The following is a 22,941-nucleotide window of genomic DNA, read 5'->3' on the forward strand; positions in this document are numbered from 1 at the left end:
CAACATACAACATACAACATACAACAACATCTATACCTTCGCATATAAGGATACAAACATCCTTACAACAAGGTATTAGTACTTGTTTTACATTACATTTACAGCATTTCTCATTTCTTGGTTAATTCCAAAACTGGGGTTTGACCTAAAGGCAAACCCCTCATCCCTAACCCCCCAACCGTCCTCTCTTTTCTGTGTGTAGGTTGCAGGTACGCGGCTGTAATTGAAGATCTGGAATCCTTGTGCAAAGACGAATAGATCCCCCTTCGTTTCGCAGATTTTTCGGAGGACCGTGTGCACGCCGGGCGCCATCATCCCATCAAATTTCGCTCAAATTTGCAGAACAACACCGTCTCGACATTTTACTGCTAATTCCAGGTCTGCAGCTTCATATCATATTCCTATCTCTGTTTATAAGCGAATATTTCCCACTTTACATGCATTCCTAGTTCAATCATTCTTTCCACATTTCTTTACAAAAGAGGGTATCCTTGATGTCTTGACCCTTGAAACTCATATAGAATCCAATCTTGCATTGTGTGGGATTGGATCTTGTGGGTTTCAACCCCTCTTTTGAATGTAAAGTCTCCCCTAAGTGAAAACCATCAACCCTAGTGACTCTCCCTTTCTCTCTCTTTGGAGTTGGGGAGGGGAGAATGACTAGGGTTTGATTTTTCCGCTTTACAAGAAGGTTTCCTCCAATATATATATATATATGATCAATAAAGTCTAGTATTATAGTCTAGTATTATATTGATTATAATAAGAAAGTTACATAAGCAACTTGCAACATAGATCTAATATCCCACAATATGATTTTGTTTAAAAAAATAACTTCTTCCCCTTCAAAATGAGAGCCACAACTTCATACCCAATTCAAAGATAACCCTTCACCGGGCTATTACATTGCCATAAAAGTATAGATCCCAAACTTCCATTCTTCCCTCACACACTCTTGCATTACACATTTCACACCTTCCTTATTCCCCAACTCCATACACCAAGCAAAAAACATTGAGGCAACATCTGCATTCGTGCAATATCTGAATTTTGAGTTCATATAATCCTCTCCCAAGAACACATCCACTATCCTTAGAAAACGTGGGTCTTCAATCTTAAAAATATTCATCATTCTCTCTTTCGAGATCTTCCTCAGATCATCCCCACCAATGTGAGTTGTTTCTTGTCCATCAGGAGTGAAAATTTCACTTCCATGATCGGTCTAAAAGCACCTATCAATACCAAACTCTCCTTATAAATACCATCACCCTTTCAAACTGCACCACTTTTATTAAACAATTGCTTCGAATACCTTGGTTTGTGATCATCTAAACCTATTTCATCATTGCTTAGTCACCTCACACCAATTCACATGGATATGTCACCTCCATTAGTAAATGGATTTATTTCATCATCCATATTCTTCCCAGCGACAGTGTACTACATGTCGATCTATTTCAACATGATTCAATATTTCTCCCTTTGCCCTCACACACTTGAGGAAACACCCATCCCATTAGTCCTTTCTCCACTCTTACACTTCTTCATCAAGTTGCACTTCTTTAAAATATTCCCACCATTCAAGTGTATTGTCTTCTCTATTTACATAGCCCCAGTTCGATAGCTTATCTGCCACCCTGTTGCCTTATCGCTTGATATGAGAAATTTTAAAATCTTGAAAGGGATTCAATTTGGAATTAATAATCTTAATAAACTTATTTGATTTCCAAAATTGTGATTCTCCTTTCATAATTGAGTTTACTATAATCTGAGAGTCGCCCTCCAGCTGAAGTTTTGGTACTGAAAGTTGAATAGCTAGATTGATTGCAAGAAGTACTGCTTGAGTTTTCGTCTCATGTTAGTTACTTCTTCTATTTTTTGAGCACCAATTGCTAGTATGTTTCCAAATTCATCCTTGGCTACAGAACCCACATCCGAGGGGCTAGGATTTCCTTTTGATGTCCCATCAAAGTTAATTTTAATCTATCCTTCCTTTGGGCTTTGCCACACAATTTCTTTTGATTGTTGAAGTGGATCAACCCATTGAGGCCCATTAACGGGTTTGAAATTTCAAAATATTCTGCCTCCATGAAAAATGATGAATTTATTGGCTTTCTATTAATATCAAAAGAACGAACGAAAAGTAGTGAAGAATCTTTAGAACATGTATTTTCTTCTAAGGTGAAAATTAGAGGTAAAAAACATAATTTTTCTAAGGGTTACTAGAAATCTGAATATACAAGTGTCCAAAATTGACCATAGAGCTAAGTATAGTCATAACTATAGAGGTAGGGGATATGATTGTGTAATAGGTTTTAGCATTCAATGATGGAGTAACAATTATAGAGGTAGAAGCATGGATAGTAATAGATTCAAAAGACATATTCAATGTTGTTATTGTCATTAATTGGGCATTATGAGTTTGAATGTTGGCATAAACAATCTACTCATTGTACTATAGAAGATTCTCAAATTTTGTTTATTGTTTTGAATACAAGTTCTAATGAAGGGACTTTGTGGTATATTATATATAGTTGTTCCTCGCATATGACTAAAATATATTTATTAAAATTTGGCTAAGAAACATAATTTAGTAATATTGTGTTGGGGAATAATGAATCACATGGGACTTTAAAAATAAATAAAAATTGAAGTAACATACGAAAATGATGAAATTAAGCATAAATTTGATATTTAGTTAGTTATTATTTTAAAAAATCATTTTCTATCAGTTGGTCAAATGCTTGAATAGAATTATCAAGTTGCTTTTCATGGGAATTGGTTTACAATTAAAGATAAGTCACAAAGGTATGTAGTGGTTTCAAAAGCATAGATGACAAGTGATTGTATGTTTACCCTTCACTTTTCTTCAAGAAAGCAAGTCTTGGGTACATAGAGGTGCATGACAGTCCATTGTTGCATCAAAGGTATGTGCATCTAGATTTTGGTTGTTTACTTTTACTTGAGAAGATTTACATGTGGTTGAAGGATTATCATTTCTTAAGAATAAATAGGTCATTTTTTAAGAATATTTATTTGAAAAATGATGAAATAATTTTTTGATTGGTTTTTCTAGAAGGACAAGAAAACCTCTTGAAGTTATTCATATTGATTTATGTGGTCCTATATTCTTATTTTGTGTAGCTTCAGGAGAATAGAGTTCTATTTTCTTCGTTGTGTTCATCGACAATTAGTTGTAGTTTTGCGTCTTCTTCCTTTACCGTCTTTGATCTATATGTGAGCTAGCAGCAATTACTTCTTGGTGGATTTCTTTCGTTTCAAGTTCATCATTTATGTGTGTTCGAGGATTCTCTTGGTGTCGATTGTGTAACTTACAATTCATTTGATGCTTGATCTTCCATCTTCCTCCTTCGAGAGTTATATATGGACGTGCTATTCTATTTTTTGAGTTTGATAGATGTTGAAGTGTATGAAGTTTGAGACATTCAATATTCTTATGTTTTGTTGATCATTATATGTTGTTGTTATCTTCAATCAATCTGATTCTACTTTTATATTTCATAAGTTGAAAGAAGTCTCAGTAAAAGATATTGGTATTGATGGTCAGTCATGATTATCGTTAGATGATTGACTGTTCATTTTTCAGAGCTATGTATTCAATTTGAGCATTCAATAAATAATTTCTTTGTGTGGCTAGGTTTTTCACCCTCGAGTGGAGGGTTTTCCTAGGATAATTATTGTGTATCTTGTTCTTATAAGTTTTCCTAGTTGTAGTTATCTAATTTTTTAGCTTTTTGGTTCTAATTTTAACATGGTTTTAGAGTGGGTCTAAAGAAAAGATCCAGAACGAGAGTGCTTAGTTTTAAAATTTTCTTTGTTTGAAGCTCTAGTTTGTTTATTTAAAGTTTTTCCATCATGGTGAATGGAGTCAAAGTTGAAGATAGATTGGATGGTGCAGCCAATTACACTTCATGAAAAATCATGATTATTATTGTGCTAGAAGAGAATGGTCTTCTTAACTATGTGAAGTATGTTGTAGTGAACCTTCAGATGATACCGAGAAAGCTCAATGGAGGGTAAATAATATAATAGCTAGAAAGATACTGATTGATTTTATTAAGGATCATCTAGTACCTATTATATCCAACTTGGATTCAACCAAAGAGATGTCCAAGTGTGTTCAAAGTTTGTTTGAATTCAACAGAACTAGTAGAGCTCTAGCATTGATACGTCAACTCCTTCGTATCAAAATAGCTAGAGGTGAATATGGTGTTTCTTTCTTTATGAAGATTACATAAATGAAGGATCAACTCAATGCTATTGGAGATTCCATTGAGGATAAAGACCTGGTTATGATGGCCATGAATGGCCTTCCTCACTCTTGAGAATCTTTCATTCAAGATATTAGTGGAAGAAACGAGTTACCCAAGTTTGATTGAGTGAGAGACGATTGCATTCAAGAGGAATGTAGATTGGAGGCAAGAGGGATTGGTCGTAAATCTCATCATGAAGAAGATCATGTTCTTGTTGCCCATGCATCTAAAAGAAAAGGAAGGAAAGGAAACTTCAAAAGGAATAGAGAGAGAAATTTTGATTCGGCTCCTGAACTAAGAGAAGAAAGGACCTCTCTAGAGTACAATGCTTCAAATATGACAAGTTTGGTCACTTTGCTAGGGAATGTCCTTTTAGACCCAAACAACAACCTGCAACAACAAATGTTGAAAATGTTTCTCCTCATAGAGAGTCTAGTGAAAATTCAGAGGGGTTCTTATTTATTTTTGCTCTCTCTAGTAATATTCCTATTGATAGTGATACATGGCTTATTGATAATGGAGTCTCCTGCCATATTACTGGTTATCATGAACATCTCTCCAACTTGAAGGAAAAATATTTTCATCTCCAAGTTATGATTGGTGATGATGCATGTTATTATGTGAAGGGTGTTGATTCTACTTCCTTTCAGTTGGATTCTACTATTCCTCTTCTTCTAAGTGATTTTCTCCTTGTTCTTGGTATTAAGAGGAATCTGATTTCTATTTCAGTGTTGGAAGATAAGGGTTATCATGTTGCTTTTGTTGATGGAAAATTTCTTGCATGGAAGAAGAACACCAACATTCAGTCAGCTCGTGAGATTGGTGTTCATCATGGCATTCTTTACAAGCTTTCAGCATGTCCTATCCAAGTATTAGCTCATGATTCTACAAGTTCAAGTGAGTTGTGGCATAAAAGATTTGGTCGCCTAAATTTCAGAACTTTGTCTTCAATGGAGAAGGTAATTGTTGGTCTTCCAAAGTTGAATCAAAACCATGAAGGTGTCTACAAAGGATGTGCTCTAGGTAAGAATGTTAAGAGTACTTTCATAGTAGTGAAAATAGAGCAAAGGATATTCTAGAGTTAATTCGCTCTGATTTGTGTGGCCCTATATCAGTTGCTTCCCTTAGTGGTTTTTGGTATTATGTTACCTTCATTGATGACTTTTCTTGTAAGTGTTGGATTTATTTTCTTAAGTCTAAAGAATCTGATGATGTGTTGTCCAGATTTAAAGAATTTAAAGCACTTGTTGAAAATCTATCTAACAAGAAGATAAAGGTTCTAAGATCTGATAATGGAGGAGAATATGTTTCTGGTTTATTTCATAACTTTTGTGTTGAAGCTAGGATTAAGATGGAGTTATGTGTCCCTTATAATCCTCAACAAAATGGTGTAGCTGAAAGAAAGAACGGGACAATTGTTGAGGTAACAAAGGCTATGATCCATGATCAAAGTCTTCAAACATTTTAATGGGCGGAGGCTTGAAGGACAGTAGTATACATTCAGAATCATAGTCCTCATCAAATCCTAGACAACATGACTCCGGAAGAATCTTTTTTGAGTATCAAACCAAACATTAGTCACCTCAGAATTTTTGGATGTTCTGTCTATATTCATGTTCCAAAAGAGAAAAGAACTAAGTTAGAACCTTCGAGAAAGAAAAGCATCTTTGTTGGTTATAGTGAATCTTCAAAAGCATACAAAATCTACATTCCAGATCAAAAGCAAATTGAAATCAGCAGGGATGTCTCTTTTGATGAAGATGTAGCTTGCAAAAAATCCAAAGAGTCTAACATGGAATCTGACAGAGAAGACTTTGAGCCTCCTCAAGACATAGATATGGTTGATCCGGATTCACCTTTAGAGATTCTAAGGGAGAATACAGATTTAGAAGATTATGTTGATCTTGTTGATCCAAGTAATTCTATAGATACTTCTGTAGGTCCCAGTAATATTTCAGCTAATAAGAAAAGACCATTGTGGGCTTGACACACTATGGAAGAGGCTGAAAATAATGGAGCCCCTCGTGGAACCCTTGGAGAGAGTAAAAGGCCTCATAAGTTTGCAGGATATGTAGCTTTGATGAGTCACTTTATAGCATCTGAGCCTTCTAATTTTAAAGAAGCTTCAAATCAGCAAGTGTGGAATGATGCCATGATGGAGGAGTATCAATCCATTATCAAAAATGGTGTGGGATATTGTTCCTAGGCCCAAAGGTAAATCTGTTGTTTCTTCTAAGTGGTTGTTCAAAATTAAACATGTAACCAATGGGAGTGTAGAAAAATATAAAGCTAGATTTGTAGCTAGAGGTTTTTCACAAAAGGAAGGCATGGACTATAAAGAGACTTTTGCACCTATAGCACGTTATACTTCTATCGGAACTATTATTGCTATTGCAACTGTTAAAGGGTGGAAATTGCATCAGATGGATGTAAAGACAACATTCTTGAATGGTGTAATTGAAGAAGAAGTTTTTATTGAGCAGCCAGATGGATTTGTGATCCATGAGAAAGAATCACATGTATGCAGATTGAAAAAGGCCTTGTATGGTCTTAAGCAAGCTCCACGTGCTTGGTATGAAAGAATTGATCAATATTTGTTGAGCTTGGGTTTTCTCAAAAATGATGCAGATCCAAATATCTACTTCAAGGTAATTGATGATAAAGCCTTAATTTTAGTTCTATATGTTGATGATTTATTTCTTATTGGAGAGGATGATCTCATTGCAAGATGTAAGAAAGAGTTAGCTTTTGAATTTTAGATGAAAGATCTGGTTTGATGCATTATTTTCTTGGTTTAGAAGTGTGGCAAAGATCAAATGAAGTCATATTGAGTCAAGGGAAATATGTCATTGATCTTTTGAAAAGATTTGGTATGTTAGATTGCAAGTCTATGTCAACTCCCATGGAAGCAAATCTGAAAAAGTTACATGAGGTTGCAGCTGGTTTAGACTTTATTGATCCAACTATGTATAGACAATTGATTGGATCTTTGATCTATTTAGTTAATACTAGGCCTGACATATGTTATGTTGTTAACACTCTCAGTCAACTTATGAGTGAGCTTAGACAGATTCATTTTGTTGCAGCTAAACATATATTGAGATATGTGTGTGGTATAGTGGGATATGGTCTAAAATATACTTCTTGTGAAGGTCTGAAATTGCAAGGTTTTTCTAATTCAAACTGGGCAGGATGTGTACCTGACAGGAAGAGCACTTTCGGTTGTTGTTTTCACTTAGGTTCAGCTCTAATTTCCTGGTGCAGTAAGAAGCAATCATGTGTGGCCCAAAGTACAAGAGAAGTTGAATATGTGTGGCCCAAAGTTACTTCTTCATGGATTTCTTTTTTTCAAGTTCATCATTTCCATGTGTTTGAGGCTTCTCTTGGTGTCGGTTGTGTAACTAACAATTCATTTGATGCTTGATCTTCCATCTTCCTCCTTTGAGAGTTATATCTGGACGTGTTATTCTATTTTGTGAGTTTGATAGATGCCGAAGTGTGTGAAGTTAGAGACATTCAATATTCTTATGTTTTGTTGATCTTCCATGATAGAGTTGTGGATGTTGTTGATCATTATATGTTGTTGTTATCTTCAGTCAATCCGATCCTACTTTTATATTTCAGAAGTTGAACGAAGTGTCAGTAAAAGATATTAGTGTTCATGTTCAATCATGGTTATCGTTAGATGATTGACTGTTCATTTTGAAAGCTATGTATTCAATTTGAGCATTCAATAAATAATTTCTTTGTGTGGTTGGGTTTTTCACCCACAAGTAGAGGGTTTTCCCAGGATAATTATTGTGTATCTTGTTCTCATAAGTTTTCCTAGTTGTAGTTATCTGATTTTTTAGCTTTCTGGTTCTAATTTTAACATATATAAACTCTCATTAAATAAATCCAAGTGTTTTCTCATTTTTACTAATGATTTTTCTCATAAAAGTTGGATCTACTATTTGATTGATAAATCAAAAGTTTATGATAAGTTTGTTGAGTTCAAACAATTATTTGAAAAATAATGTGATAAATTTATTTAGTTCATCAAATCAATAATGGGGGAGAGCATAGGTCAAATATATCTTTAAATTTTTGTAGAGAACATGGTATTCAAAAAGAGTTTACCACTTCCTACCATCCATGACAGAATAAAATTGTTGAGAGGAAAAACTGCATATTTTTTAATAGGTCAATTAAAATAACCTAGATAAAAATAATTGGATAGAGATAGTCAATATTATAGTTTATTTGTTAAATACGAGCCCAACAAGCAATTCATGAAATTACTCTTGAATAAGCTTGGTCTAGTTTTATACCATCTATTGTTCATCTAAAGGTGTTTAGTTATGTTTCTTATGCACATATTCTCTAGGGAAAAAGAACAAGGTTGAATGAAAAGAAAAATTAAATGCATTTTTATTGGTTATGGTTCTAAAAATATAGCTTATAGATTATATGATCCTATCAATAAGAAATTAATCACAGGTAGAGATGTCATATTTGATGAAAGAGCATACTATACTCTTGATGAAAAGGCTAAAAACGTTGAAATTGATTTGAATAAATCTAACCTGCATTTGAATTATAGAGGCAAAGAGGACTCTCATCAACTTGCGTTTGGTGAATCAGAGTCATCGATAATGCAAAATCGTTATCCTCAAATGTAGAGACTTGAAGATCAAAAATTTAAAAAAAAAAACTAAAAAAAATCATCCCTTATCACTCATGTTGGATACTAATTTTAATCAAATGATTCTCATGTTATGCAAAATGACGAGCCAAAATATTTTCCAAAAGTTAGTGCAAAGGAAGAATGAGTTGCAACCATGATAAATGAAATTGTGTCAAAATCGAGTGAAATGACACTTGGGAGTTGGCCAAATTGCCCCCTTGGAAAGGATGTTACCGGTAGAAAGTAGATTTATAAAATTAAATATAAATATTATGGGACTATTGACAAATATAAGGCTAGGTCGGTTGCAAATGGATACACTCAATCATAAGCAGCCAGGAAAAAAGGCTCTATACCAAAGTGGTAACCCCTAGGGCTTACTGATCTGATTTACCAAATTCACTTGGGTTTGTAGGTCTAATTTACTTGTTTCAATCAAGTGATGTTCAAAAAAGTTCACCACATTAACAAAGTTTACCAATAAACAACACTACGCGATATACTCAAAATCTTCTAGAATGGTTCAAAATTCAAATTAGCTTAGAGTACTGGACCACACAATCAATGAGGGAACAACTATGATAATTTAGATCTGTTCAAGCCTACAAATTCAATGATGGATCGATCACACAAAGCTGGAATCTTCTATCAACCGTCTAGATGATACTGAGGCATTAAGCCCTCTGTACATCTCAATGATATCGCTCAGCTCCTATAGAATACTAACCCACGCACCTATAAACCCATTGGCCTGCATGTGGATTAAAAATCCCATGAAGATATGCCAGCATTTCTGAGATCGCTCAAAAACAAACTTAGGCCTGACATATTCACACCTTCCTGTATTGGATTCAGCTGCGACTCTCTTGGCAAATCTGGGCTAAGAATCGCCCTTGTGATGATCAATTGCAGACAACTGGGGCTTCACTCTAAAGCTGGTCCAACCAATTGGAAGCTTGCCCAACAACTGGAGGCACTCAGGAGGCGGGACTAGATGAATCACTAGCCTGGTATGGCTCGTTGCAGACGCAAGATATGGCAGCAAACCTATAGAGAGGTGTGAAATACATTAACACAGAGGAAGTAGGATTAAAAATTGATTAAAGAGAGGGTTTTCCCATCCCAAACCTTAAAGAGAAGCTGGGGGTTTCGTCTGTCTCCCAATCAAGTACACACCCAATTTCTCAATCAATCTTTCCATGTATTTTCACCTAGCCAACAAAAGAGAACATTTATACCTATTTGTTGGAAAAAAATTCAAAATATGTCAGCCAAGAGTAGAAGGAAAAAAGGGTTGACCTGAACAGAAGTTTATTTATTTATTATTAATTATTTATATTTATTTGCTTTATTTCATTTTTATATATATACATATTAAATAATTGGCACCAAAAAGCACTATTTAAATTTTTGCTAGCCAACCAGCTAAAAGAAGGATATGACAAAATGTGTACCAAGTTGGCTCATGGTGGAAATTAAATGGACAAAATAGACAAAATTATTTGAATTTTTAAATTTCATTGTCCAATTTTGCACGAAACAAGATTCATTTAAGGAAAACAAATGATAATTTTGATATGGGGAATGAATGTTTGGACGCAGGGGACTGTTAATAGGCATAATAAATGTATAATGTATGGCGAATATGTGTGGATATAGATAAGATATGGTCAGATGTATGGGAAGATTGTAAATGGAGTGGGAAATGATCCCAACTTTGCATAAGAGAGCACTATTTGTCAATGTATAATTGCATTAAGCCACTCCCTCAAAATGAGCCCAAAACAAAATAGGAACTAGAGTGGGTCTACAAATTTTACCATTACAATTATATAGCTTTGTTAGGTTCCTCATCTATTCATGTTGGGCAGTCAATACAGTATTGATATTTCAATTCAAACTTGGCAAAGTACAGTTTGAATTGGAACTCAGACTTAACAAACAAAGTCAGAACGAGTCAAGAGATTATAAAAACACGAAGAAAATGAATGTATATATCATATTATGCTGTAAAATTTAACACACATAAATTTCAAATACCTCACACAAATTTCCTTTTCCCACCAAATTAACAGAAATTTTAAATACCTACCACAACCTTCTTTTTCCCACCAAACTGAATAACCCAAAACACAAATAAACTTGAGGGGTACAAATTAATGTAATCTTCGCTAAATTTTGTAGTTATTTGAAGTCCACAAACTCGGATTTCCTTTAAATTTGCAGTGATTTCAGTTGACGTGAATAAACTTTTGAAGATAACCTAAATGCTGAAACAGTTTTGAGTTGTAGAGGGGTGGGGAACATTATCACAGAAATCAGAACTGATATGTGTGAAAAAATGTTGCCTTGTACTGAATGACACGCTACTTTTCCTATACAAAATTTGAACTCCTACAGAAATATTTCTAAGGCAAGTCGCACAAGCCCCCACAACAAAAATGGCAGTCAAGGCTGGCTCAAAGCTTTGTGGGTCTTGCAAGACACAAAATCTCAATACAATGGTGAAAAACTTGCAGTATCAATGTAATTGTGATCACGAGTAAACTTACATCATATATTTTATTACTAGATATTATTTTAATTTGATAATAACATCGATCTCATATGAAAATGTACACTTAATGACATAGATGAATCAAATCATGCCCAAGTCATGTAAACAAGGAAGTCCATACCTCATTTTTTTATTGCATAATATATTCAATTCTTTCATACTGTATTAGACATTCTAATGCTGGATTCATGTTTGGTAATGTTAGATTCAAGTGAAGGTGCAAGATTCTGATGGCACTTATTTTATCCCCCGAGTATCATCAAGCATAGATTGTTCTCGCTATGAAATCAGTAGTCTCATGCACATACTTCCACTGGCATTCTTAGACTGTCTTATGCACATTATTAAAATAGCAAAAGCGTCATTCTTCTAATATATTGGTGAATGACCAACATTGAATTGTACACTTAGTTATTTTGGGATGTTTCACTATGCTATTGGGTGAGAAATTTTTTCTTTTTCTTTTATTAGATCATTCAACATGTGTACTATTAAAGCCTCATCGACCTGCATAGCCATTATGATCACGAACATAATTTCTTCTTTCTTTTTTTAAAAAAGATATTGCATAAAATATTAAAATTTTTGACATCAACTAGCACTCTGATTTTTTTTGTTTTAGCCATTGTGACCTTTAGTAATTGGCAATTGCTTATATTTCAATGCTTGATATAGTCGATGACTGATTAACTTACAATATTATGCAGCAATTTACTGCTTCATGTATCCTGCCTACTCTTCAATATCTAAAGACGATATTGACTTCTATTATTTTTTCATATCAAATTTTAGCACCCAATAATGAAGGTACTGAAATATGGAAAGGTATTTTCATATGGACTTCTCTCCTGCCCAGAAAGATACACAGGTACTCCATATTCATATTAACAAAATCCACAAGATATCAACAAGTGACAAAGATCAGGACATATCCAGATGCATGTCATCCTAGGAGAAAAGGTATGTTGGCCATAATAAGGCAGGGAATCATAAACACTGCTAAAGTAAACCAAAAACACATCCATCAACATGATAGTGTCTATAGATGCATCGTAGCACAGTCCTTAACATTATACATTGTATATTTACATCCAAGAAAATGTGGAAAGATCTCTCTCAACAAGGATCCCTAAGATATCCACTGTGGGGGTTGCTTAATAACTAGGTTGAAAGCACCTATTATGTATATTTATTGTAACCCTACATCCTTACTGTGACGAATTGTATTCCTTCTTATATATTTATTTTACATATGGAGTTCACTTGCATTAATAAACACATGTTCCTATATATTCAATTTCAATTTATGGTTTGTCAGTAATATAACTTCAAATTCAATTTACTCGTAACAGTTGATCATTTCAGCTATCCAATGATGTTTGTTTAATTTTTATTATTTCAAAACTAAAAATCACCCATTCATCCAAATTAAATAGTATGATTTCATTGTTCGAATATCATGGAGAGAAGGTGATCATACTCATATCAACATAATCGAATGGTTGCTTCATACACTACAATGTCAAATGAAGCATGAATTCTCATTGCATTATAAATTTATAATTGAAGTCTACATAAATGCAAAATTATTGCCATAATTGAAGTCTACATAAATGCAAAATTATTGCCATACATCAGGCAGGAGAAGCCTTCCCTGCAGTGTAAGTTGCATGTGAGAGATCTGCAGCAAAGATTGTTACCGGTGCCGACAATTGAAAACATGTGTGAATTTCATCAATGTCGGAGGCTGACATCTTTTTCTCTCTCCAGTTCTCTAAAAGTATTCCTTGAGACAATGATTTCTCAATATTTTGTTATAGTAAAGTAAATCCTCCATTAGTGCAATCTTGCAAATAGCCACTGATACTTTTAAAATTTACTTTTATATAGTTGTGAAGGCGGGCTGTGATATATAATCTTGAAGCTGAGCATGCTTATAGGTTCATTCTAAGGCAGGAATTTACTTAGGGATTATATGAATTTTAGATCAATCACATTTACAGGGAGATATTTTCCAAAGCTCTGTTGATAACATGCATATGAGCAGCAGTGAACTACTACAAATTTTGTCTCTGGGTGCTGCCATCTAGAAAAAAAATTCTATTTCATATTGTTTTGCATTAATATGTCCATTTTCAAGTATAGCAATTTATTTTGTAATTGCTATTTATATAAGTCATACAACGTAACTTTGAATACACCATGCTTGCCAAAATGTAAAGAACTATTAGATAACAGAAAATGAAAAAGGACTTCACTGTTACATGCATGTGAGACTACATTAAATACTTTTACATAGGCTGGAGAGTTCGCAGAATCCAACCACGGGACATATAAAAAGTGGCAATAGATTGCATGATCAGTATAGCAATAGAGGTATAAACCATGAAAATTGTAGCATGCTTAGAAATATGTACAGCTTGGGCACATCTCTGGGGCTTGTAGTTCATTTCCCAGGATGAGCATATGGGGTGTGGTGATATGCATCATCTTGGTATGGTACAATTTCCATTGAATATGCTCAAGATAGGGATGAAGAAATATAAAGATTTGCTGTCTTCGATACAAAATGCCATACAGCAGTGCAACTCTTTTATTCATATTCTTTACATAAATGATAAATTGCAGCTTATAAAAGTTTTTTATACTTAAATTTACAAATATTAATTTTCATATTATATTTTGATTGCCATACACAAAATCTGAAAAAGAAAATTGTCCTATCTGAAATCTATCCTCCCATCCTCAAAACTCAAAGAAACACCATTAAAATACATTGAGAGACCGTCATCTGTGAAATACATTGAGAGACCGTCATCTGTGATAGACTTCCAAAGCCCTGAGCTGAGCCAGCAGCAGCAGGTTTTGCTGCCTCCACTCAGTCAAATGACATTTTTTTACAGAAACCTGGAGAGCCTTCTACATTTGTGTGTTCTAAATCAATCAATCTCGGGACCGCCTTGTTTCAAAAAGTCATAACATTATTAAAAATCTTAAAAACTAAGCTTAAAACAGTCATATTCATTTTCGTTATTCATTTGTTTAGCAGCAGCTTCTTTAAACCCTCAACAATTTGTTTAATTTATGAACGATCTCAAATTCATTGAATCATTAGCAGTTTCTCCAGTTGGGCTAGCACAGCAACTAATCCATTGAAATTTAAAAGTTTGCAGCTTGCTCCAAAATTTTGAGAGAGTTTGCAGTTTTGATCCATATGCCATTGATGTTATTGATTATTCTGAGTTGGAAATGATAAAAATCCATTGTGACGTCCCCAACTCAAGCCATGGCGCTTAACAGTGTATTGGCTGTCTTTTCCTTGGATTACCCAAGAGGAAGAGGACATAGGACATTATTGGGTAAGTGTGGAGTCTTTGGCTTGTAATCTATTCTATTCTTCAGTTGTGGGCATGTCTTTTTGTGCAACTTAAGTGACTCCTAGCCTAAACATATACTTTAAGTCATTTTAATAAGCATGTGATAAAAAAGGCCAAGGGAGCATGGGTTTTCAAAGAGCCTATTGTCTCATATTTAGGGTTTTGATGTGGAGCATTGAATTGAGTTGCTACCAAGGGCTAAGGTTGAATCATATTTTTGGGAGTTATTATGTCACATTCTAGGGTTCTTTTAGGGCCCATCATGTTACTGTCTTTTATCTATTGCTACTGCAATCTTTGGCTTAAGGTCTGAAACTCTTGAGTATCCCTGGTTTTGGAAAGACATATGGGCTCCACCTTGTCAGAAGGGTGTGTGTTGGTGGCAAGGCTTTAGTCTGTGATGCCCTACCAAATCATTTTTAGAGCTACAATTTCCTTATCAAGTTTGGAGACCATTTCCTGAAGGTGAAATTCAAGGATCAACTTCAGATTCGGGTTAACTACAGCAAGGTGTCTTCATATTACTGAATTTCATTGAAGATAGCAACAAGATGGGCAAGTGTAAACGAGTTGAACAGACCTAGCTCTGACTTTCTACGTGGTTTGGCAAATGATAGCTAGGGTTCGACAGCATTTTGAAGTATTTGTGTCTAAATCTGTATACTGTTAAGTGTTAACTACCCTCATCTCATAAAAATAAAAGTAAGTTAATGTGAATTATTTCTGAAGTTTCTAGGCAGATTTAGAATGATTTTCTGTACTTTTTCTATACTCAGAAAACTATTTGTATTAGCAGAAAAATCACTTCAATAATCTAGATGTAAATCTAAGTTTGTTGAATTATTTCTTATATGCAAATAAAGCTCCAGAATTTTTTGTGACCTATTTTTGGAAATATTATTGTCTTTCTATTATCCCTATTTGAAGATATTACCTCGATTTTATCTTCAAATAGAAGTTTTAAATTTGTCAAGCATGAGCCTGAAATGGACCTGGTGACTCAGTTCCAAAACTCAGCTTAAAACCATTTATTAATTAATTTCCAACTAAATTTTTTCTGAATTTGTGTAATTAATTGCTGATGAACTTCCACTGTAAATTGAAAAGCCTGCTGTTCTGGTTTAATGATTTCATGTATTCTTTTAAGGACCTATATGGCATCTTAACACAAACCGACTCCGGTGTTCTAAATATTACCATATCAAAAATATTATTTCATTTTCTGCAAACATTTGTGGGCTCCGAAACTTGTTTGCTGAGCATTCTGTATAATTAGTTTATTCACTTCTTGCTCTAGCATAATTCCCATTTGGAAGATGATGCAATTTCTGAGATTCTATTGAATATTCACCAATTAATTCACACTTCGTGGTTGATAGCAATTAGCTCTCTTCAAAAATTGAAAAACTACAATGCCTACCTGTTGTTGAAGAGCAACTACAAGGAGGACACAGGGAAGAGGAAATATCGTGATAGCTCCAGTTGTCGAATACCTCCAAGAATGTAAAATGCTCACAGCCAACACCCGGACGTGGAGGACTTGCCTATCTTCTACCATAGAGTAAATCAATAAGTTTGCCTGAGTCTCACTTTCTCCATCCAAATTTATGATTTTGCTGAGCTCTTTGTACGATTGGAGGCATTAGAAATGGCGTTTTCATAAATTGTCCACAGTGTTTTAGACTCAGGGTGCCCTTTCATAATCTTGCTAACAAACCTTGCCTCTGGCATCCTCAATACCGTCACAAGGGGGAGATCGATGTCATTAATGGATTTCATTTTCTGCCATACCAGACACCTGGGTCTCATGATCTTGTCCAAATTGAGATGCAACAAGCTAGCGTGCTTCACTACATAATTTGCAGGGAGCTCCATGTTATTAACGAGAAAGTTAATCTTTTCACTAACATTTTCCTTGGAGAGATTAAAGACTATAGGGGCAGCTCCAAGTACTTGCCAGGTTTCTTCAGCCGAGAGCCCGCAGAGTTTGAGATTCTCTATCTTCGCCTCTAAAGTTTTTGTGAGGTTCGTAGCAACTATACCTACAATATATTTGAACAGTTTGCTTTCTTTATCAGCACGAATCTTGTGAATGAGATTCACATGTGTGGGCGTTAGAGACGTGCGTGAGAGAACTGCCGGAAATACCTTTAAGAAGCTTGCGAGCTCCGTCCCAGAAGAAAACCATCCTTCCCAGTAAGCAAGCGAGGGCTTCAAAGTCTTCTCCAAGTTATAACATAGAAGTCTTGGTGCTTTTAACAGGGCTTTAACGAGCACATCATGGGACTGAAAAACATTCTTCAGAAACTCCATCCTGGGAAGAAGGCTGTCCTTGAGGCTAATGCGCAAAATGGATGAACTGCTCGTCAAAAGCTTGGTCAGATTTCGATCCACAAAACCGAAATCTTCCAGCAGTTTGATCTTAGGTTCCAATATTCTATCTGCAAATCCGATGAATCCGGGTTGACTCCTCATTATTTTAGCAATATGGACTTCATTGCAGCCATGCTGCTTCAACATATTAACAAACTGCTCAACCTTGTGGAGGGTTCGAAGCTTCTGCAACTGGGGGACCCTCTTGAGCATCCGAGTGATGTCGGCCTCAGACAGGTTAAGTTTGGAGGAGGCAAACTGTGAAAAGAGGTTCTGCGAATGAGCTTCCGTTGAGAAGACATTGCGAAAATGGAATGGTTGTACAACAAACAATTTGGAAAATAAATTGGAGTTCACGGAAGCTGCGGCAACAACAGATAATTTAGGGTATAACATGGCGTTCATCATCGAAGCTGCGGCAAAAGTTTCCACCAAGAAAATTTGTATGGTAAGATAAATAACGAATGGGTTAGGGTTTGTGTTGTAAAATAAATAACGAATGGGTTAGGGTTTGTGTTTTTTCAATCATGTATTAACCCTGCACAATCGGCTGGGCTTAATCAGCACGCATTAAGCTTGTGTATATGTGTGTGCTGTGGGGCCCTCCTCTTCTTGTTCAAGTTTTTGTTTTTTTGTTTTTAAAGAATCTATAATATACTAGCAGTTGCACGCTGTGTGAGCATAAGAAGAAATCGATAGGAGAGGCTGCAAAATTGGTTGAAGAAGAGATCATATGAGGACAACATTTGTAAACTGTACCATTAGCAATGGAGGCAAAGGAATGTAGCATAAAAGAAGAAACATGTTTAAGAGGAGATTGTAGATAGCTTGTTTGAAATAAAGTAGCATAGCAAAGCAATTTTAAGGCAAAATGTGTGGCATTGATTAATGGTGAAAAAATAATGAGACTGTGTGTTGTAATTTGATTCTAAATCATCGAAATGAAATGAGTGAAATTCGATCTAGTATCAAAATATTAAAGCGAGTGAATGGAATTTTTGCGACGAGAATTGTTCTGTATGATTGAAACCATGGGTTGCAACTGTGAGTTGAAGATCCTACAATCAAATTATAAGGGTGACCAAAATATTTTCCAGACATAATGACCATTTATAACGAGACAAGATTATGCAAACCTTAGAAGCAAATTATGGGTTCGGTAAAATTTTATTATCTTAAACTTCAGCAGATGATTGAGAATAATAGCTTTCCAAACAATAAAGGTGTCAAACACTAGGTTTAAATTTGCAGAACCTAGATCCTAATATTCAAGACAATGAAATTGAAAAATATGGATCAACTGCTTAAGGAGAACTAATTAGAAAATTTCATGGATTCTTCAAATAATTGACTTGATTGACTAGGTTTCTTTCTTTTGTTTGTTATGACTACCAGTCATGGCAGGAGTTTATTAAACCAAAGACATTATATTATGTTTCATGACACTTTATTATTTCCCATTACAACATTGCTAATAGTTTTGATGGAAGTGTAGAGCATACACCTCTTCATTAGGATTATTGTTTGCTTCACCAATAGGAATAATAACTATAGCTAAAGTCTCAACCTGAAGTTTGGACATTCACTCTTCGAAGTTATTATCTCCATAACTAAAGTTCATTTGTTTATCAACCCAGGGACGTATTACTTGAAATGGGTCTGCACTATATATGCAATAAGTTCCTGCGATAACTATTTTGCATTACTGCAGCAACTAAACCTATTTGAAATAAGCAAGCAAGATTTATAACAACTGAATGGCTATAAGAAAACGTTGTATTAACATAAAACCCAATTAAAGAACTGTTAACTAAGTCCAAAGCTGACAAACAGGAATTACTATGTCTGCTTTGGCTGCAGGAACAGTCACATGATCTATTTCCAGTGGTTGCAGGAACAGTCAATTGCCAAAACGACTACTGCAGCAGAAAGGGAAACTAAGTTAACAAATGCACGGGAATACTCACCAAGTGGGGCCCCTTGGATGAGTGTATCCAGGCTTCCAAAGATAACTCTAAATACATAGATAAGCATCATTTTATTCATTGTCTTTCAAAGGTCGATACAACATACAGAATGAAAGAAAGCTAAAAATACTCTAAAACTTTATTTCTAAATCTTTTGTCTCTCTTCCCCTTCTCTCTCTAACCTCTGAGAAGAGGTGCAGACTCTTATTTAAAAGAAAACTACAACAACTCCCTACAATCTAGGTCATGTTGATGAAATAAGTCGGAGAATATTTATGAAAGAGAACAAACAAAGTTAAGCCACTGAAAACGTGGATCTCTACTAAACCGCAGCCAGGAATATAGCATGGCGGTATTACAAGATTTGATGTTTACTGAAGACAGACATAAATGAGTCTTGTGTGCCCTGTTATTCCTTTGTCGCTCCTTACGCCCATTATTCTCTTTGTTGTTTTGAACTTTTAACCACCCCTTGAATAACTCTAACTGCCTTCATGACGTGACACAATAACCGCCTCTGCAGCATCTTATTTACCCTGCAATTAAAAAGATAGAACATACAAGCATACACATATATCTATTTTAATTAATCAAAACACTAATACATTTGACACATGATATCACCTATGATAATCCACATGGCAACAGGAATAATTGGTCAAGACAAAACAGGATTTAATGGGCTCAACTAACATATGGAATGCATATAATAAAACTCTAATACATCATTACTATCCCATTATACGAAATAAAACATGGTAAAAACTTATGAGTTTTAAGAATAAAAGGAGTTAATATCATAGCTCATCATGCCCCCCAACTTAGTGTCTTGTTGATACTCCAGCAAGAGGAAAAATTTGTATTCGAGCACTTACAAGTCACCAATAGTTCCCTGTCTTGTCCCTCCTATAGCCAAATTCCATTAAAATCCCTTCATTTTTTCTAGTCTGGCCCATCTCGCTTCTTCGGTGGCCTCCTCATATGGCTTATCTGCAACCGTGCATCCCATTAATGGCCACATAAGGATAGGTGGCTGAAATATCAAGAGTAGCCAATTATTGCTCTTCGCCCTACCCAAATAGATGTACTTAGGAGCTCCTTGTATAGTTGCATGGAAATTAGGCAGTGAATGAGGTTCACCCTATTTTAGGTCTTCTGGAAGATAATTCCAACGCTGAACCAGACATTCCATTGCAACTGCATTTTCATTTTTAATCAAATGTTCATATTCCTAGTATGTTTTCTCTCTTATTGGTAACACGTGGCTCCTTACATCAGGTCTTGCTAACAATTTATGCCAATCATAATAAAGAAGTTGTGGATTCTTGGCTTCAGCTCTGAGTGGTAATGGACAGTCAAATTCTAAATTTCTATATGTTTTGGCCTGAGTCCCCATACTGATTTCATTTTGCACCCATGATATTAATGTTTTTATGTGAATGTCACCAATGTATAACAAGGGATTTCACTCACTGTCAGAAGTTACAGCATAGTTATGCAAATGGAATTCACATAAAAAATTCTTAACAGTTGTTGGAGAGGTTTGATAAACACTATAAAATTCTTCTGGGGTATCTAAAGAAGGACTAAGGTCTCTAACAATGTGTTTAGCTTAAAACTTAAATACTGCTCTTTTAGATGCAAAGCATAAACCCTTGGAGGAGCCCTACATTGTATCAACTTAGGAACCATACTAGCAATTGTGTTAACAATATCTTTCAATTCCTCAATCTAATTATCCCTCTTTTCAATTTCTTTATGGTGTTTATCAATAATTCCATGTAACCTAGCCCTTTCAATCTCCCACTGCCTATAAAATGTAAGTACAATAGACAAACTAGTGAGAGATGAAGGAGGTCTATTAGTTGTTACCTGAGGGCATGAGATTTCTTCAACAGGTTCTCCAAATTGTTCTGCTACATGTGCCAGATTTGAAAGTTTGTCGGCACCATGTTCTTCCTATGATTTAATCTTTGTTTGACTCACATGCCCTTCTTCTGATGTTTCTACTGAAATGACTTCCATTGCATCCCCTGCTGCTTGAACTTTCTATTTCCTCCGTCAAGTCCTTCTTGTACGAAGTGGCTGCAAGAACAGTTTCTGCAAGAGGTATTGTTGCAGGAGAACTTTCTTTTAGCCTGCATTTTTTAGCTGCAAGAGAAGCATGCGTTGCTTGAGGCTGCACTATGGTTTCTCCGTTTGCGTCAATTGTCTCTACTTCTTTCCCTTTCCCTTTAGAATATGTCGCTCCACTTTGAAAATGAGTGGAGGGCTGCTCAATATTTGTTTCAATCACCATTTCTTCTGTAATAGTCAAAGCTTCATTGGCAACAGGAGGTTCATCCTCTGCAAGAACCCTAGGAGATGAGGGCTCTCCAATATCCTCTTCTTGGGTTGTTAATTCTTCTGCAGCAGGATCATTTTCCTTCCTAAATTGCAGTATATCTTCGAATACCCCCATGCCATTTGAGAAACATCCCTAAGAGAATGTTCTACTAATAATTTTAGCAGGCCATGATGACTGACAGAATGATTTCCACCTTTTCGTGTTTCTTTTGCACTTATGGAAATAAGGTGATATAGAAAATTGGGAACATTTACCCTTCAGCCATACTGTAAATGACTAAGCAGTTTAAAATGGACCGAATGCAAATTTGAGTGTACCTTCCATCACAAGTAATGTATTTCATCACATACAATGCCACCTCGGGTCATTCCACTAGAAGAGATATCCACCTGGTTCCCTATTTGTCCACCCTTAGGGGTCCATATGCTAGGTGTGTAAATTTTGCCCTAGCGCTTCTTGCATCCTTAGATTCAGAAAACAGTTCCCCTTCTTGCAACAACCCAGTAACTTCAATTATTCGTTGCTCTATGGCAATGACTCTCAATCCCTTGACAAAGGGCTCTCCTTCATTGAATGTACGCATGAATTCAGAAGCAATTTCTTCATTGTAATTCGTTATTTTCATAAAATATTCAATCCACCCATGTATACGGAAGTAATGCTCACACTGGACATCTTGCAACAACATGTCATGAATTACAAGCTCATGGTGGATAGGATCTCCACCCATGACTATTTCAGCTCTCAAAATAATTTCCACAATAGAGAATGAGGGACCGAAATAACCTACAGAACTGAAAATATTTTGCTCGAAAATACCTTACTTTCGATTTCTTTCAATGATTTCAGCAGCAGGATGAACTGATCACTCATGCCAAAGAATATCTTATTCAAAAATGATGTTACGCAAATCAAAGCAAATTACTGACAAGGACGGATAATTACTCGACTTGGAAATCAGACCATAAAACACCCTCCCCCAACTTATGATGACATGTGTCCACACATGCAGAAAGGACAAAGGGAAGGGTATGCGGATTTAAAAAAGGCAATAATCATAGCAAAATAATAAATGCATAATTAATAAAAAATAAACAATATACATACCTGCAGTCATACCAATAAATGTTGCATGAAATGATTAGCTAATAAAAAGGGGTGAAATGAGATGATGTGACATGAATATAATGATAGACAGAGAGATGAAATGGGATGACGTGGAAGAAGAAAATTATTATCGGAGAATAATATTTTCATAAGACATGGAAATATTTTTATGAAAGCATGCTTGAAGAATTTATTGAATGCTAAGAACGCTCCCTGCAGAAGATGCAGGAACCGCACCCTTAATGTCTTCTCCAGTTACTACAGGAACTTCTT

At 35.2% G+C, this 22,941-nt stretch overlaps 1 protein-coding gene and 1 long non-coding RNA gene across 2 annotated transcripts; both read right to left on the minus strand.

The window, feature by feature from the left end:
- Window positions 1-9,440: 9,440 nt before the first annotated feature.
- Window positions 9,441-10,241, minus strand: LOC131035703 (uncharacterized). Its single transcript, XR_009103996.1, has 2 exons — window positions 10,069-10,241; window positions 9,441-9,987 (listed from the first exon to the last, which is right to left on the minus strand). It is a non-coding gene; the product is annotated as an uncharacterized LOC131035703 (long non-coding RNA).
- A 5,950-nt stretch (window positions 10,242-16,191) lies between these two features.
- Window positions 16,192-17,778, minus strand: LOC131035681 (uncharacterized). The gene is made up of 2 exons (XM_057967412.2): window positions 17,023-17,778; window positions 16,192-16,916 (listed from the first exon to the last, which is right to left on the minus strand). Exons 1-2 carry the CDS (start codon window positions 17,060-17,062, stop codon window positions 16,480-16,482), a joined length of 477 nt encoding a protein of 158 aa, XP_057823395.2. The 5' UTR covers window positions 17,063-17,778; the 3' UTR covers window positions 16,192-16,479.
- Between the last annotated feature and the right edge of the window lie 5,163 nt (window positions 17,779-22,941).

The sequence above is a fragment of the Cryptomeria japonica genome, chromosome 6 (genome assembly GCF_030272615.1).
Source record: "Cryptomeria japonica chromosome 6, Sugi_1.0, whole genome shotgun sequence".
Lineage (NCBI taxonomy): Eukaryota > Viridiplantae > Streptophyta > Pinopsida > Cupressales > Cupressaceae > Cryptomeria > Cryptomeria japonica.

Bases quoted from the DNA above. Each gene is read 5' to 3' on its own strand.
- LOC131035681 (XM_057967412.2), bottom strand. From the start codon at position 17,062: ATGGTTTTCTTCTGGGACGGAGCTCGCAAGCTTCTTAAAG. The intron at 16,917-17,022 runs GTATTTCCGGCA...AATATATTGTAG, and splicing joins AGCTCGCAAGCTTCTTAAAG to GTATAGTTGCTACGAACCTC.